Source organism: Lampetra planeri, chromosome 18, assembly GCF_965212315.1.
Source record: "Lampetra planeri chromosome 18, kcLamPlan1.2.h2, whole genome shotgun sequence".
Lineage (NCBI taxonomy): Eukaryota > Metazoa > Chordata > Hyperoartia > Petromyzontiformes > Petromyzontidae > Lampetra > Lampetra planeri.
In genome coordinates, this window is record NC_136124.1 from 6,859,312 (window position 1) to 6,873,740 (window position 14,429).

At 57.3% G+C, this 14,429-nt stretch overlaps 1 protein-coding gene across 3 annotated transcripts in view; it reads left to right on the forward strand.

The window, feature by feature from the left end:
* The first annotated feature begins 6,197 nt into the window (after window positions 1-6,197).
* LOC144723564 (glucagon-like peptide 1 receptor) overlaps window positions 6,198-14,429 on the forward strand; it is a 62,369-nt gene continuing 54,137 nt past the window's right edge. For 2 of the 3 annotated variants that reach the window (XM_078602407.1, XM_078602409.1), the window contains exons 1-3: window positions 6,198-6,302; window positions 9,650-9,752; window positions 10,648-10,755. In XM_078602407.1, the coding sequence (XP_078458533.1) occupies window positions 6,213-6,302; window positions 9,650-9,752; window positions 10,648-10,755 (301 nt within the window). In that variant the 5' untranslated portion in view covers window positions 6,198-6,212. Of the gene's footprint in view, window positions 6,303-9,646; window positions 9,753-10,647; window positions 10,756-14,429 lie in introns of all 3 variants that reach the window. The other variant, XM_078602408.1, reaches the window with a different exon arrangement.

Here is a 14,429-nt window from a genome sequence, read left to right on the forward strand (position 1 = left end):
CATCTGCTGGACTACATAGTGACGGAACAGCGGATGCAGGCCCATGTCCTTGACACCAGGACCTACCATGGAGCTGATATACCCACTGACCATCGACTTGTGATCTGTAAGATGCACCTGCCATTCTTCCACTCCGGTGGTAGGTGTACACCCAGGACCCCATTCAAACCCAAAGTGGCATGGTCTAAGCTAGCTGATGAAAGTTGCAAGCGAGAATTTCATCAACGCTTGCGGCTGGGGTTGGCATCATCCCCTACTCCTCCAGATGTCGAGGGGAAATGGGCGAGGTTTAGGACTATGGCTCATGCAGCTGCAACGACTGCTTTGGGAACATGGTCCAGACCTCCCCAGAGACCCTGGCTGACAGAGGAGGTGTTAAGGCTGGCTGAGAAAAAGCGACAGACCCACTCTCATCGTCTACAGCATCCCACGTCAGAGAATGAGGAGGCTTACCGGAGCCTTCGCTTGGAGGTTCGGACAGCCGTGAGGCGCTGCAAGGATGGGTGGTGGTCGCGGGTTGCTGAGGAGATGGAGTCTGCCTCAATGGCCCGCCATCACAAATCGCTATTTAACTCCATCAAAAAAATAACCTGCAGCACCACACCTATTACCATCATTAGGGGAAAGAACGGTGATCCAATCTCCAACCCCCCGGAAGAGGTTTGCAGATTTGTTGAGCATTTATGTGAGGTCCTGGGGGAGGGGAAATCCCTCAGCCTCGAAAACATCAAGGGACAAAGTGGGGATGACCCTGCTGAGGCTGCGGTGTCCCAAATATTGGAAGAAGAAGTCACCCCCTGTGAGTGGCTGGCTGAGGTGCCATCTGTTGAGGAAGTATTGAAGGTGATCCAGAGTCTGAGACCAGGAAAAGGCACCGGGCAGAGATGATCTCCCAAGCGAAATGCTAAGGGAGAGTGGCGTTTGTGCACAGACTGCCCTACATGGCATAACAACAGTCTGGACCACTGGATGGGTTCCGCAGGATTGGAAGGATGCCCTGGTGGTCCCCCTCTTTAAGAAGGGGGACCGCACAGACTGTAACAACTACAGGGGCATCTCACTCCTCAGTGTGCCGGGAAAGGTCCTGGCAAGGATTATTCAACATCGCCTTGCCAGGCACGCTGAGGAGAGGCTTGCGGAGCCCCAATGCGGTTTCAGAAAAGGGCGGTCTTGCACAGATGCCATATTTCCTGTCCGTCTGCTACAGCAGAGGTGTGGGAAATTACAACAAAACCTACATCTCTGCTTTATTGAACTGGTCAAGGCTATGCTACCATCAGTAGGCCTGGGCTCTGGATTATTCTTTGTGCTTTCAGAGTCCCTGACCCTCTGCTCACGACCATTATTATGGTGAGCGGGTCCAGGTAAAACTACGTGGCCGGGAGTCGGAGACATTCCTTGTTCACCTTGGGGTGCAACAGGGATGTCTTCTGGCTCCCACATTATTTAACATATTTTTCGACCACGTAGTTCGTGAAGCCTTCTGGTACAGATACAATGGGAGGTTGATTGATGCCCGAGTGCGGTCAGGGGATGGCTCCCTATTGGTCAACCACGTTATGTATGCCAATGATCTGGTAATTGCTGCTCATTCAGGGGAAGAGTTGGAGGCGCTGCTGCTGAACCTGGAGCTTGCCACTAAGAGGTGGGGCCTTACCATCAGCCCCACAAAAACCTGCCTGGGCATTTTGTACCATCGGACACTCCACCCCCACAACTCCCAATTGGTGATGGGGCAGTTGTGGAGAGAGTGGAGAGTTTCCCATACCTGAGCAGTGCTCATGACCGGGTCCGGTCTGACAGCAGAGATCTCACTCCGAATCAGTCGAACGGCAATATCTTTTCATCGGTTGCGTAATGCTGTGTGGAAGCTACCTGGTCTGTCGCTTCGTACGAAGCTTCAGGTATTCTCGGCCACGGTCATTCCCTCTTTTCTCTATGCTTGCGAAACGTGGACCCCCCTAATGGAACATCTTCGCAGGTTAGAAACATTTAGGCTGGCCTGTCTACAATCCATCCTGGGTTTAACCAGGCAGGATTGTGTGAGGAGCTCACAAATCATTGAAAGATCTGGACATAGTCCCATCGGTGAGCTCCTCCGGCAGGCAAGGTTGCGTTGGCTGGGTCATGTGTAAGAGTCTCGTGAAGGACGCTACTGGGCAGTTGGAGGCAGTTGCCCCCTCCAACAACAACGGAGGGCGGAGGAGCGACGCTCACAACAACGAGCGGAGCGCCGGGTGGCTATCGCACAGCAAGTTGGCACAGTAGGGGGCACAGGTGATGCATCAGCCAGTCATCTCAGTCAGTCGACCCGTGGTTCCTGGGTCTGCCCCGTGACCTCCTACCAGCGGGCGTTCGATGCTTCACGTGGCATCAAAGTGCACATAGCCTGGCACAAGCGTCACCAGCACTTAGTGGCGAATGGCGGTTGTTGTGTGTGTCTAGTCAGTGTGTGTGTAGTTTGTGTGTCCCCACGACCCCTCTACCTCTCCAAGACCCCCCAACCCTTCCTCAGGACTCTCCCCCCCACCTCTCTGGGCCCCCCCCCCCCACTTGCACCTCCCCCCCCACTTGCCCCCCCCCCCTTGCTGGCATCTTCCTGCCTCCCCAGGGTCCCAGTGCTCTCTGATGGAGATGATATATATTCCAGTGTGTGTCGTCAGTGTGCAGTGTGTGTATAGCGTGTGCAGTGTACTGAGTGTGTCGTGAGTGGAGTGAGTGTAGTAAATGTGTGTAGTGAGTGCATGTAGTGAGTGAAGTGTGAGTGTGTGTCGTGAGTAAAGTGTGTGTGGTGTATAGTGAGTGTAATGTGTGTAATGAGTGTGTAATGTATAGTGTGTTTGTTGAGTGTGTGTAGTGTGTAATGAGTGTCGTGTGTGTAGTGAGTGTGTATAGTGAGTGTGTATGTGTAGTGTAATATACAAAGGAGCACACACTATAGTTGGAGGCAACACGTGTATTAACAACTTCTCAAACCACTTCCGGTTCTACAGTACAGCTAGGTGTGGCTATACTGTTCACCACGTGCGTGCGCGTTAGCTATAACGAACGGGCCAGTCAGCACACACGCTGCCTGACCCACGATGCCGAGCTAAGACTCAACCCGAAGAACGAAGAGCAAAGAGACCGGGACACCAGGACGATCCCCACAAACGAGCCCCGATCCCCGTCGGGGCTCCTCCTTTTATTCCCTGGCCGCGGCTCGCCCCGCCCTCGGCCACGCCCCGCCCTAGGCCACGCCCCGCCCTAGGCCACGCCCCCTCGTGGATCAAGTCAGGAGCTCCCGGCTCCCTGTCACGTGTCCCTCGAGCCCCCGAGGGAGGTTCTCGGCGCTCAGCAGCACTCCTATGATAGTGGCTGGCGCTAACACGGTAGTCACATCAATTACGTCACGACATATGTGTAGTTTCTAGTGTAGTGTGTGTAGTGAGTGTGTAGTGTATAGTGAGTGTGTGTGTGTGTAGTGTATAGTGTGTGTTTAGTGTATAGTGAGTGTGTGTAGTGTATATTGAGTGTGTGTGTAGTGTATAGTGAGTGTGTGTGTAGTGAGTGTGTATAGTGTATAGTGAGTTTGTGTATGTAGTGTATAGTGAATGTGTGTAATGAGTAATGAGTGTAGTCACTGTAGTGTGTGCAGGGAGTTTGCCGGCCCTGATTAAATGTTTTCGTGAAGGGGTCACGGGGCGAGCCCTGCACGGAATAAACGTGACCCCCTCTCCAACACCGCGGTGCTCAACATGACCACCGCATTCGCCCGGGTCACGTGGTCATGCAGGGAGAGGGATGAGAGCCTTGATCCTGGAGGGGAGGGGCCACGGGATCGGCGGGGTGCCCGGAGAAGGAGGAGGCGTTGATACCCAGAGCCCAACACGTGTGTGTACGTGTGTGCAATAATCAGCACTGGGGAGACAAAGGCGGCCGGGCGTGGTTCTGGCCACAACAAACGACGCTTGTGCGCCATCCCCGGCCTTCACAGGTGCTCGTGAACAGAATTGGCCCCAACAGTCAGCAAAGCCGGCTTTTCAAGTTCGCTTTCTGCTCACGGTCACAACATCGGTGGTGTTGGCCACACCACCAACAACTTCGTGCAAGCCTTTGCCGTAGTTTGCTACTCGCTGACAGCACTTGCCCCAACAGTCTGTCCAAGGCTATACGGGGGATTTTTTTAAATTGCCTTTGTGCACACGCGCACACGCGCGTGCGTGGTGTTTGATGCAGGCCGCGTGCGGGGATTAGTGCAGCGCGTAAAGGTCGCGGGTGTGAGTTGGGTCACGCTGCAAAGACAAAGATCCCCCGTATAGCCTCAACAGACTGTTGGCGAGCACCTATGAGGAGCACCGCCCCACTTACTCATTCAAGGCCGAGTCTCCCGCGGCACACACGCAGAGAGGCAAAGATCTCCCATGTAGCCCTAACCGAATTTTGGGGCAAGTGCTGCTGTTAGCGAGCACCTATGAAGGCACAGGCCGGGTGTGGGTGGCCAGCACCACGCCCAGGTACTCTTTTGAGGCTGAGTCAACTTAGGGGGAGGCCCAGGACTGCTTCAGAAAATAAAAGACAAATATCCCCCGTATAGCCTAAACAGACTGTAGGGGCAAGTGCTGTTAGCGAGCACCTATAAAGGCCGGCACGGCACACGAGGGGTGGGTGACCAGCACCACGCCCGACCACCTTTGTCTCCCGACACCGCACGAGGCTGAGTCGACCTAGGGGAGTTACAGGACCGGTTCGAATAATCGTCGCTGGTGCTGGCCGTGAGCGGGAATCGAACTCGGGTCGCCAGGTTCGTAGCGCAGCGTAGCGCTAACCGCTGCACCACCGCTCCCCCACTCGCCACTGATGTCACACAACACCGCACACGCGGCCGCCACGGGCGGCGCCAAAGCAGAGGCGAGGTAGCCGTGTTTGCGGCTGTAGGGGTGATCGGGCGATGACATCGTTCCCCTCCCATCGCCCCCCCACCACCACCACCAGTGAAACCCGTGAAGGTGAGACGAGGTTAGAGGAGTGGGGGGGGGCTACACGTGGCAGGCGATAGACGACTGTGGAGACAACAGCGTGGGTGGGTGGGTGGGCGTCAAGAGGCGCCATAACCTCTGGCTCGCCAGGAGATGGCAGCAGAGCGAAGTGTGGACTGATCGCCATCTGTCTCCATATGTACGGGGATAGAGCGTTGTCCCCTCGCTCGCTCGCGTTGAGCTCCGGTTTTTCTCCCACGTGGATAATAATAATAATAATAAACACGACTCGTCATTGATTGGCTGAAAATTTATTCAATTAAAACCCCACAATTTAGCAGCAGCAGCACGACCCCTCCTGAAAAACAAACCCAGTGTAGCTCTCTCCTGGATAGATGCAAAGTAAAAGTGTCTACCCCCTCCAGCGTAAGCCCCCCATAGCCCCCTTCCCCCCACGTGTGCTGGGAAGTTAAAGGCGCAGCCCTGCAAACTGCTCGCTCACCCCACTGCTGGCGGAAGAGCCTCCGCTGGAGGGCGCTCTAAGGAGCCCCCTTAATAGGATATTTGGCCTACTCTTCCACACACTAGCTAGACGCGTTGCAAGAGGTGGGGGATACCCACACTCTACCCCACCTCACCACACGACGACTTGCCAATAGACTTAACTACGAAGTTACTGGTGGACAGAGGCGAGGCTGGGCTTCTGCTGGTGGCGGGTGGGGTGAGTTTAAGAAACTTTTGCAACGTTGTTGCAAATGCCGCACCGGGGAAATCGACACATCACAGGCACCATCGCCTTCACCTCCGGCAGCCCCCCCGCCTCCACCCCCCCCCCTCTACCCCCCCCACCTCGACCCCCCCCACCTCAACCCCCCACCTCCACCTCGACCCCCTACCTCCACCCCCTACCTCCACCCTCCCACCTCAACCCCCCCCCCCCACCTAGACCCCCCCCCCCACCTCCACCCCCCCAACTCAACCCCCAAACCCCCACCTCCACCCTCCCACCTCGGCCCCCCTACCTCGACCCCCCCCCCACCTCCACCCCCACCCCCTACCTCCACCCCCCACCTCAACCCCCCCCCACCTAGACCCCCCCACCTCCACCCCCCACCTCGGCCCCCCCACGCCCACCCCCTACCTCCACCCCCCGACCTCGACCCCTCCACCTCCCCCAACTACCGGGGAGGGGGGCGGGGCTGCAGGATTCGCCCCGCCCCTCGCGGTGGGGGGGGGGGCGCGCGCTGGCGGCTGATGCGCGGCACGCGCACAGAGACACGGAGACACGCGGGGAGACTCACTCCGATCCCGCAGAACCGGCGCTCATCACCGCTCCCACGTCCAGTGAGTGGCTCGTGTCTCTGTGCCCTGTGTGTCTCTGTGTCCCAGTGTGTCTTCGTCTGTGTGTCTCTGTGCCCCAGTGTGTCTCTGTGTCCCAGTGTGTCTTTGTCTCTATGTCCCGTGTCTCTGTGCTGCGTCCCCGTGTCTCTGTGTCCCAGTGTTCTTCGTCTGTATGTCCCGTGTCTCTGTGCCCTGTGTGTCTCTGTGTCCCAGCGTGTCTTCGTCTGTGTGTCTATGTGTCCCAGTGTGTCTTCGTCTCTATGTTCCGTGTCTCTGTGCTGCGATCTCCGTGTCTCTGTGTCCTAGTGTTCTTCGTTTGTATGTCCCGTGTCACTGTGTCCCAGTGTGTCTCCGTCTGTATGTCCCGTGTCTTTGTGTCCTGTGTCTCTGTGTCCCAGTGTGTCTTCGTCTGTCCGTCCCGTGTCTCTTTCGCAGTGTGTCTCCGTCTCTATGTCCCGTGTCTCTGTGTCCTGCGTCCCCGCGTCTCTGTGTCCCAGTGTGTCTTCGTCGCTATGCCCCGCGTCTCTGTGTCCCCATGTCATTGTTACCCCGTGTCTCTGTCAATCTTATTTTCCCGTGTCTCTGTATGCTGGTGTCTCTGTGTCCCCCGTTCTCTCCGTGTGTCCGTGTCCCCGTTTTCTCTGCTTGACTGTCCCATGTCAAGGGTCGTTCTGCCCCCGTGTCGCTGTGTCCCCGTGTATCAACGGCTCGTGTCTGCGCGTCTTGTATGCTCTGTCTATCGGTGTCCCGTGTCTCTGTGCCCTGAGTCCTCGTGTCTCTCGACTCCGTGTCCCGTCTTGCTTTGCCCTGTGTCTCGTGTCCAGCGAACACGGGACAAAGAGAGAGATACAACACACAACTCGCACATACACAGATAGACACTTGGACATACATACAAACACACGAAGAGACAGACATAGAATGTGCGTCTTTGTCTTTGTGTGGGCATGTTCGTGTGTGGGGAGCGGTGGTGCAGCGGTTAGGGTGCAGCACTACGAAACAGGTAGCTTCCCCTAGGCCGACTCAACCTCAAATCAGTTCTTGGTGCGGTCTGTAAACATCGCCACTGGGGCGTGATGTTGGCCACCCACCCTCTCGTGTGCCGTGCCGGCCTTCATAGGTGCTCGCTAACAGCACTCGCCCCAACAGTCTGTTGAGGCTATACGGGGGATCTTTGTCTTGTCTTTGTTAGCTTGTGTGTCGGTGTGTGTATGTAGAGGTGCTCGCTAAAAGCACTTGCCCCAAGAGTCCGGTAAAATAAAAAAGGCGAAACGGAGGATGTTTGTCTTTGTTAAGGGAGTGAGTTTAGCGAGTCGTGAAGAGCGCACTGCGATATGAATCCGGACAGCGGACGAGTTGGATTCCCGCTCTGGCGGTCCACATCAGTGGTCAAATACCAAAAACAATGTTAACACTCACATGGGACCATCGTTTTTAATGGGAAAAGAACGGATAATACTGCACAGTAAACATGATAACAAATGTGTACGTGAATAGCTTCAAAGAGTATCCACTAGTTCGCCATCATTGTGGCCTCCAGAGCCCGGATGCACATTTCTTGCGGTGTGTGTTGCATCAGGGGCCATCCATGTAGTATTGTAGTAGATACGCACAAATCTGTCAAAACTTGATACCTCCTCCCCTCCTCCCTGTACGCACGCGGACTTTTTACCCCCCCACCCCCACCTGCGTACGAACGCATGACGCACCCCCCCCCCCCAAATCCAATAGATCGGCCGATATTTAATCCACGCAGGAACGATCAAGGATCAATAATATTAACGTGTTTACGCAAACAGATAGTCCACACCGCCGGACTATCTGACTCATTTGAAGGCCAATGTAGACAAATTATTATCGAGGCTTCACCACCTCTGCTACGCAAGCATACGCATTTGTGTTAACCCCCCTCCCCCCTCCATGCGTACGTACTCGATGGATGCCCCCCTATTCTCAGAAGTGTTAACATGTTTTGTGAAGCACCCTGGACTATGAAATCTGAAGCGTGTTCAGGGGCTTCTCACCTGAACGCGTCCCCCGCTGCGGTGCGTCAGCCCCATCGCTGCGGAGACGAAGGCGGCGACTGGGGCGTGGGTGCCGGCCACCCACTTCCTCGCGTGCCTTGCCGCCCTCGGTCGGTGCTCGCCAGCGGCGCTTGCCCCAACAGTCTGCCCAGAGGCTTGATCTGTTCGCCGCGTTGGTTAGTTCCTGCGTGTGACTTCGTGCGTGTGGGGAGCGGTGGTGCAGCGGTTAGCGCTACGCTGCGCTACGAACCCGACAACCCGGATTCGATTCCCGCTCACGGCCAACACCCGGTGAGGATTATCTGAACCCGTCCTGGGCCTCCCCTAGGTCGACTCGGCCTCAAATGAGTACCCGGTGCGACGTGTCAACATCGCCACGAGGGAGACAAAGGCGGCCGGGCGTGGTGCGTTGGCCACCCACCCCCTCGTGTGCCGTGCCCGCCTTTATAGGTGCTCGCTAACAGCACTTGCCCCTACAGTCTGTTAAGGCTACACGGGGGGGGGGTGGGGGGATCTTTGTCTTTGTGCCAGTGCAGCGCGTGCGTCATCGTGTCTCGGATAGTGACGAGGAGGAGGTGGTGGGCGGGGGGGTGAGCTGGTAGGGGGTGACGGGGGGAGGGAGGTCGTGAAAGCCGACGTGTGGCCACGTGAGCGTCGTGTTTGCGATCTTCCTCTCGCCCGCTCGGCCGCTGCCTCCCGTGCCGCTGGAGCTGCCGCGGGATGACGCGTGGAGGGAGCGGGGATTCGTTCGGAACGAGTCCCCGTGTCCCCGCGTCCTCACACCATACGCACGCGTTCTCACGTCTCCGTCTCCTTTGATTGTGTGTTGAACGTCTGTCTTGTCCCACGTGTCCCAGTGCCCACCTGCTTCTGTCCGCTAGTCCCCGCGAGGTCATGTTATGGTAATGAGTTGCTGTGATACGTGGAGAATGATTGGTATACTCACGTCCCCGTTTTCGTATGTCCCCCTCTTCCTGTGTCTCGTGTGTCCTAGCGTCCCCGCGGCCCCGTGTTCCCATATTCCTGTGTTGTATCTCTGTCTTCATACAGTGATAATAATTAGTTGTACTATATAATATGTTCCCGTATCCTGGCATCTCTGTGTCCCGTATCCCCGTGTCTCCATGTCTATGGGTCTCTGTGTCCCATTTCCCCGTGACTCTGCGCGTGTCTCCCGGATCTCTGCGTGTCCCCCGGATGTTCTCCGCGTCTCCCCCGGGTATCCCCCTCCCCCATGTCTCCCGGGTGTCCCCCGTGTCTCTGCGTGTCTCTGCGTGTCCCCCGTGTCTCTTGAGTCGCCGCGTGTCCGCGTGTCTCCCCCAGCAGTCCCCGCGCTCCATGCTGTCGCGCACGGTGGAGCGGTGGAAGGAGTACCGCACTCGCTGCCTCGACGAGATGGAGTCCACGCCGTACCCCTCACACGCAGGCGGTGCGCGGCACACGGCCCAGTCTCACAGACCTCCTCCTGATCCTCCACCTCATCCTCCACCTCATCTTCCTCCCTCCTCATTCTCTCTGATCGCCTGTGAATCATCGCTCTCGTTCCCCGTCTCCTCTTCCTCCTCCTCTGTCTCCTCTTCTCTGTCCATTATCACTTGTCATCCTCTGTCTCCACCTGTCCCCTCTCCCTCCTCCTCCGTCTCCTCCTCTGTCTCCACTTCCACCTGTCTCCTCACCCTCCTCACCCTCCTGCCTCTATCTTTTAGTCGAGCAGCAGTAGTAGCAACACCAGTTGCAGTGGAGCCTACACAGACTGCACGGGGGGACTGTTTGTCCACACACGCTGTTGGAGAAAGTGCCGTTAGCGATTGGCACATATGAAGGCCGGAACGACGCACGAGGGAGTGGTGTTGCCAGAACCACGCCCGGCCGTCTTTGTCTCCCCAGTGCTGATGTGTACACAATGCGCCCACGAACACACACATACACAAAGGTCGCCCCATGCTTCGGGTCGTTGTGCGTGACGAAGCAGCGCTCACTACGCAAGATTAAAATGAAAACACGTGCGGGTCCAGGGGGGCGGGGGGGAGCAGGGGGGGAGGCGATGGAAGTAGGGGTGCTGCAGTGTGTCCCTGCGTCTCAGCCGCTGTCCCCGTGTCTCCAGTTCTACGTTCTGTCCTCTTACCTTGACACTTGCCTCATCTACGTCCGTGTCCCCGTGTCTCCCCTCGTGTCCCTGTGTCTCACCCCGTGTCTCCCCCCATGTCTCATCCCGTGTCCCCGTGTCTCACCCTGCGTCTCACCTTGCGTCCCCGTGTTCACCCCGTGTCTCACCTCGTGTCTCATCTCGTGTCTCACCCCATGTCCCCGTGTGCGCCATGCAGGCCGCTACTGTAACCGCACGTTTGACAGCTACGTGTGCTGGCCGGACGGTCTCCCGGGGCAGAGCGTGAACGTGAGCTGCCCCCCCTACCTGCCCTGGTCCGACAGCGGTAGGGACCTGCCGTGACACCACCTGACCCCACTGACCCCATCCTAACCGCACTCGACCATTTTCTGACCCCTTCACGACCTCATCCTGACCCCACCCTGACCTCACTCGACCCCTTCCTGACCCCACACAGCCCCCACCTGACCTCTTCCCGACCGCCGTAGGGAGACCCCTTTCCTTATACCATGTTGACCCGACACGACCCCACCCGATCCCACCTTGACCTCGCGTGCGACGCGGCGTGACCTTTGCGCAGCATCTGGAGGCCACCGCGTCTCAAGATGCCGCGCGGCACCACGGTGTGTGACGTGCGTCACGTGGGATATCACGCGTACTTGGTGCGCAGTGCAGGCGCTCGTGGTTTACAAGAGGAAGGGGTTGGGATCGGCCTTGAAGAGCGGCGGGGAGTCGAGAGCACAGACGGCTGGGGGAAGGGGAGTTCCGTATTCACGGCAGCGGTGACGCGGAAACTCCAGCAGAAAATTGCACACTTCAGTTGACGGTCAACGTTCGTAGTGGACTGCTACCCTCAAAGGAACGGCGCCGCTCCCGTGATCCCTCACCACCCCCCCTCCCACCCCCGTGATTCATAGATCAAACAAATCGCTTGACACGCCGGTGTATAGCAGTAAGTTTGTGCGAATGCTGTCGCAAGAGGTCACACGTTTGGCGCGCCGGTCCTTCGCTCACTACGCGGTCGGTCACGGCTGACCTTTGGAGCGCTTGCGGAACCGAGTTCGATCTCTGGCCACCGTCGCCCACGCTCGAGTTGGCGACGGAGCATTGAGGCGACAGACCGGGCGGCTCGGAGGGCAGAGCGCCGAGCGGGTGCAGCCGAGAGCCTGGGCTCGAATCCAGGTCTTCGCCGCTGGGTTCTCAACTGTAAAACTGTAAACTGTTTTATTTGACCAGGTAAGGCCCACTGAGCTATGTAGCTCTTTTTCGAGAAGCGACCTGGCCACAAATAATAGCTCAATGAAGTGGCTTATCACGTGTAAATTTATAGCAGACAAATACTCTGAACGCACGTTGATTCTTAATGTGGTGGGGAAAACCGGAGGACCTGGAGGAAAATCCACACGACCGCATGGAGAACACGCAAACTCCCAATATACAGCAGGTGTCGGGGTCGGGATCGAACCCACGACCTGTATACCATGCGGGGTAGTTAATATCTCCTAGCCACCGTGATGATGATGAGAGATATGCAAACTCCAAATACACGGCAGGTGTCGGGGTCGGGATCGAACCCACGACGACCTCCTGTATACCAGGCGAGGTAGTTAACATCTCCTACCCACGTGGCGCCCATAGCGAGTGGAAGGTCTCAGGGTGGTCACCCATCGCTGCACACACACACACACAAAAACCTCCCGTGACATTCAATTTCGTTGGGCTAAATGCCAGCTCTTGAGAATTAACTATGGGTTGGCTGTAACATGCGGTGTGGATGTGAGGCCACCTTGAAGGGCTCACAGAGGTTGCTCTGTGATGTCCGCTTCCGCGGGCCGTTCCTCACCACCGAGTGTCGCACTGCTCTGCGAGAGACGAAATGGAATTCGTTGTCTCGGCACCCCGATGAGACGATCGCGATGGGGCGTGGTGGTGGTGGTGCAGCAGCGGCGTGAACCACCGATTGCACCTTCGCCTTTCACCTTTACACTCACTCAGAGTGGCGCCATCACCGCCCAGAATTCCCGGCTCCAGATCCCGCCCTGGTATCGGCGACATCTCCAGCTGCGACCAACCCAGTGTAGCCCCCGGGCATCTCCCGCCACGCCCCCACCCTAACTCCCCCCCCCCCATCCCCCCATTTACCCCACCCCCCCGGCCCGGCTTGTAAAGAACAGCTGATGACCCACGTCCAGGTCACAACGAGAACATTTTCTCTGACGCTACGGGGTGATTGGAGGGGGGCGGGGAGGGCGGGGGGGGGGGTTAGGGTTATAGGCGCCCTCTGTTCGTCACGATCTCACCATCGGCATCACGATCTGCGTCATTGATATCAGCTCGCCATCATCATGATGATCGTGATCATCTTCACCTCACCATCATATTCATTACGGCAGCGTTGAGCCCGGTTCCTTCTTTGATGGGAGACGCCCTGGGAATGGGGCGCGTGCTGCAGGCGTGGGCTGCGAGGCGGGCCAGGAGATGGCAACGCAGCAATGTATTCGTGAATCCATCTGTGCGGGGCTTTCACTGATATCCGCTCGTACGGACGGCGGAGGGATTTCTCCGGGTTTTTTCGGTGTCGTCAATCGAATTGGCCAAAGCATCCCCGGTGTGGCAGAACCCTCCTGAAAAGGAGTTTTGAGACTCGTTTAAGCCTTTCCTGGGTAAATAAGCGCATCAGTAGCAACAACAACAACAATAAAAAAATAACCACACGCCGTATTTCAGGCCAAAGGTCCTCGCCATGCTCTGAGCAAATCCACGACTTCTTAGCGCAGTGGGTCAGCAACCCAAATGAGGAGAAGAGTCTCGAATTCGTTCGCAACAAAAAACACAACTCCGTAGTTCGAGAAGCCACGATGAACCCAATGACCGCGAGGAGGTTTTGGTCCTCAGTGGAGAACGTCACGAAGGGGCCCTTGGGGAGCCGCCGCAACCTGCGGGCTACGGAGCCGCAGGTTGCCGAGCCCTGGTCCAGCGAGCGTACGGAGCAGGTGCAGTCGTCAGCCTGGCACGCCGCTCACCGCCGGTCACCGCCGGTGCATTTGACGCCAGTGGCACCCGCGCCGAGGCCCGCATCTGCCCAGGGCTGAGTTTATTTAAAAAAAAGACGCTGAATCGGCAGGAGATGCTGCTGGTGGCGGCGGTCAACATGGGGAGCTCCGCGTCGCCGGCTCTGTCCGACCGAGCCAGAGGATGGTTTCCCCTCGTCTCCCCCACCTTCCTCCCTGGGACACCCCCTCTCCCTTCCTGCCATCCCTCTCCTTCCCTCTCTCCCTGAGATCCCCCCCTTCAATCCTTTCCCAGGCCCCCCCCCCCTCTCTCTCTGGGGTACCTCTCCCCCCTCTCCCTCCCCAGAGTCTCCCATCCTCTTCCCTGGGCTCATCCCCCCTCTCTCTCCCTGAGCCCCCCACCTCTACCCCCTTCCTGGGGTCCCTCTCCCTCACTGCCCCCCTCCCCTCTCCGTCCCTGAGGTCCCCCTCCCTCCCTGGGGTCCCCCCACCCCACTCCTTTCCGGGGGCCCCCACCTCTACCCGACGCCGCTCCTGGCATCTCCCTCCCCAGGGTCCCAGCAGCGCTGTGCCTGATGGAGATGAATATATATTCCAGTGTGTGTAGTAGCGTGTATAGTCGTGTGATTAGTGTGTGTCTTGGGTGTGTTTGTGTGTGCGTGCGTGCGTCAGTATGTGTGAGAAGTGTGTGTGTTTGTGCATGCATGTTTGGAGATGTCAGTGTGTGTGTGTGCGCGAGTTGCTTTGATGTGTGTTGGTGAGGCTTTGCGTATGGTAAGGGTATTAGTTTGTGTTAGTGCCTTAAAGTGTATATGTTAGTGTGTATACGGATGAAATGTGGCTTACACATGCAAATGATATTTATATATTAGTATGTTTGTTTATACTGGTAGGAACCACCTGGTTCCACCAGCCCACAGGGGATTATTGTGTCCGTCTGTCATGCATCCAAAATGGGAGGGGCTGGGTGGGGAGGGGCTGGGTGGGG